Below are 2500 nucleotides of genomic sequence, written 5' to 3'. Positions count from 1 at the left end.
TACCAACAATTATCTAAAAATAACCTATACTTAAGACAAATTTGATAAACCTATATAATCACGAAATTATTTTTCAAACACCTTTCATCCCTTATTGGTTCCCCATCACACTCGACCTGAAGCAAAGCAAAACACTAAGGAAAGCGGAAGCCTCACGTAGAGCTGGTCCTCATGAAGCTCTCCAGTGCCCCGCCGTTGCTCCTGATGGTGGCGGACCTTCCGAGGAACCCTGCGCTCGATCTTACCAGGGCGGCGGCCTCGGAGGGCGTCACCACCTCCGCCAGCGTCACCACGTACGGGTCCAGCGACCGTACCTCCATCCGCAGCGGCCCGATCTTGTAGAGTGGCGAGCCGTTGGTCACGTAGCGGCAGGACAGGCGGGACGTCATGTCAACTGGCTATTGGTATGATTTTCGTTGTTATTAGGACTAATGATACCATTATCACGAGCATGCTGATAATCGTCGTAAATATAATTATTTATAAGTATCCCTTATGCTGAGGATGGTGGTAATATTGTTTTTTTTCGGATCCAGGGTTTTGTATGACGAATCGTATATATCTGTTTCTCTCTTTTATTTATTTATTTATATATATATATTTTTTTTTTTTTTTGGGGGGGGGTATATTTCCCTCTCTACTCTTTATTTTCTTTGCCCTTTTTTGCGTGTGTGAGTGTGTCTGAGTTACTGTTACTTACCCTGAGATCCTCGCCACGACACAGACGCAAATACTGCTTCATACCCTGTGCTTCGGCCCCAAGGTTACCCAGGTGAACCTCTTCTCTCTTGTGGTACTTCCTCTTCCTCGCCAGCGTCCTGTTGAGAGGCGAGGCGTATGTGCTGTGCAGTTTGGAGCGGCAGCCCTTTTTCTCGAGAAGCTGGTCGTGCTGCACAGAGCAATGACATGGTGTTAGCAGTAATGCTATTTTCATTGCGCCCCCTCAGATATTTTATTCGGGCGCGAATATCTGATAATAATAGCAAATCGACAGAAATGAGAACCGCATCTCCCTCTAAACACTGTTCTTAGCCTCCGTCAAACCTACAAGTTTCGTTGCTTTCTTGAAGGTTTTCATAACATCATCAAGATCTAAGTGCGCGTCAAAAGCATCTAAGCTCCTGACGAAGGAGGCGTTGGCGTCCCAGCGGTCCAAGGCGGCCTTCAGGAAGTCCACGCCGGAGTTCAGGACGTTGTGAGATACGGCTGCGGAGCCGATGCGGTGCAGGTCAAGCACTGGAGGGTGAAAAAATATCAACAGACTGATAAATGAAATATCCAGTGATAACAGTAACAATGACAAAGATAAAAACAATAATATTATCATTATCATTTGTAATAATCAGAGCAAAGGCCAAAACCACTGGACAAAAAAATTAGAGAGGATCGCTAATGGTCCAGTGGTTGAATGAACTTTTAGGTCAGCGCCAGATTGTAATAACAGGCAATCAGACATGACTGGCTGATCGATCTCACCGCTTCAACAGATGGTTAGAGTTAACTTGTGAATGAAGGATAATTTTGTACTATCACATTTTTGAGTTTTGATTCAGAAAGTATCACCAGATTAAGTCACTACTATTCGTTGAACGATCACTGAAACGGTTTCTTTGCTGCTTAGAAGTCAACCTGTGGGCGTGATTCCAACGGGGACCGCGCGGGCGTCGATCGCCGAGACAAGCTGGGCGTGGGCGAGGGCGGTGAGGTTGAGGCTGTAGTAGTCGTGCAGCCTGGCCAGCCCCCCCGCCACCGTGGCCAGGTCCTCGCTCGTGGGGACGCCGCGGGTTCTCGCGCGACCCAAGAGAAATTCTGTCCGAAGTAAGGAGATGACGGGTTAGGTAAAGGGATACACAGATGCTCTAATAGAGAGATAGGCAGGTGAATGAGGACCCAGAATAAGAAAATGGGTATTTTCTGAACCATATTTCGAATTCTTTTCGCTTAACTAGCTAATGTATTGACGAAAAAAACGGCATAACCTTTAATAACTCTCACTTTCTATTCGCTACTAGTCATCGTCAAATGGTCTTTGTCACCTTGTTTTAAAAAATGGTGCCGTGTGTCTATGCACCAATAGACATATTTATCAAATTAAACTTAAACTCCACGTGCACTAAACGTCTGCTACGTACCTATAGTCTGGGAGCGGTCACTGAGCGCACGTAAGGAAGCCTCCACGTGCGGCCAGCCCAGACTCATGTGCTTGGTGAGGGCGTAGGCGTGCAGGGGATGGCTCGCGAATCCTTCTGCCTCCACGTCCGCGGCCACGAGCTCCTCCCAAGACGACAAATATCTAAAGTATTTCGAAAGACGAGGATTGCTATAGGTTCAAGGGTGATGGAATTACGTTTAGGAATCAGAAAAGAATGGGGGATGAGGATTGACGGGATGAGCAAATGAATGGCGGAGAATTATAGCAACGATAAAATGAAGGGAGATATGGGGCGTTTCATACAGTTTAATTTTTCTTTGGCGTAGTGTAAATGAGACAGAGCCTAGT

The 2500-nt window shown here is 46.4% G+C and overlaps 1 protein-coding gene across 1 annotated transcript in view; it reads right to left on the bottom strand.

Moving 5' to 3' along the window:
• The window catches only part of LOC119575557 (prolyl 4-hydroxylase subunit alpha-3-like), a 7410-nt gene that overhangs the window by 3959 nt on the left and 951 nt on the right, over nucleotides 1–2500 (bottom strand). The window contains exons 3-7 of the mRNA XM_037923208.1: nucleotides 2133–2293; nucleotides 1630–1809; nucleotides 1049–1236; nucleotides 701–889; nucleotides 157–398 (exon numbers count right to left, since the gene is read on the bottom strand). Of these exons, the coding sequence (XP_037779136.1) occupies nucleotides 157–398; nucleotides 701–889; nucleotides 1049–1236; nucleotides 1630–1809; nucleotides 2133–2293 (960 nt within the window). The remainder of the gene's footprint in view (nucleotides 1–156; nucleotides 399–700; nucleotides 890–1048; nucleotides 1237–1629; nucleotides 1810–2132; nucleotides 2294–2500) is intronic.

The sequence above is a fragment of the Penaeus monodon genome, chromosome 7, assembly GCF_015228065.2.
Source record: "Penaeus monodon isolate SGIC_2016 chromosome 7, NSTDA_Pmon_1, whole genome shotgun sequence".
NCBI lineage: Eukaryota > Metazoa > Arthropoda > Malacostraca > Decapoda > Penaeidae > Penaeus > Penaeus monodon.
Note: the sequence above shows the minus strand (reverse complement) of the source record. Positions and strands in the feature narration are given on the sequence as shown.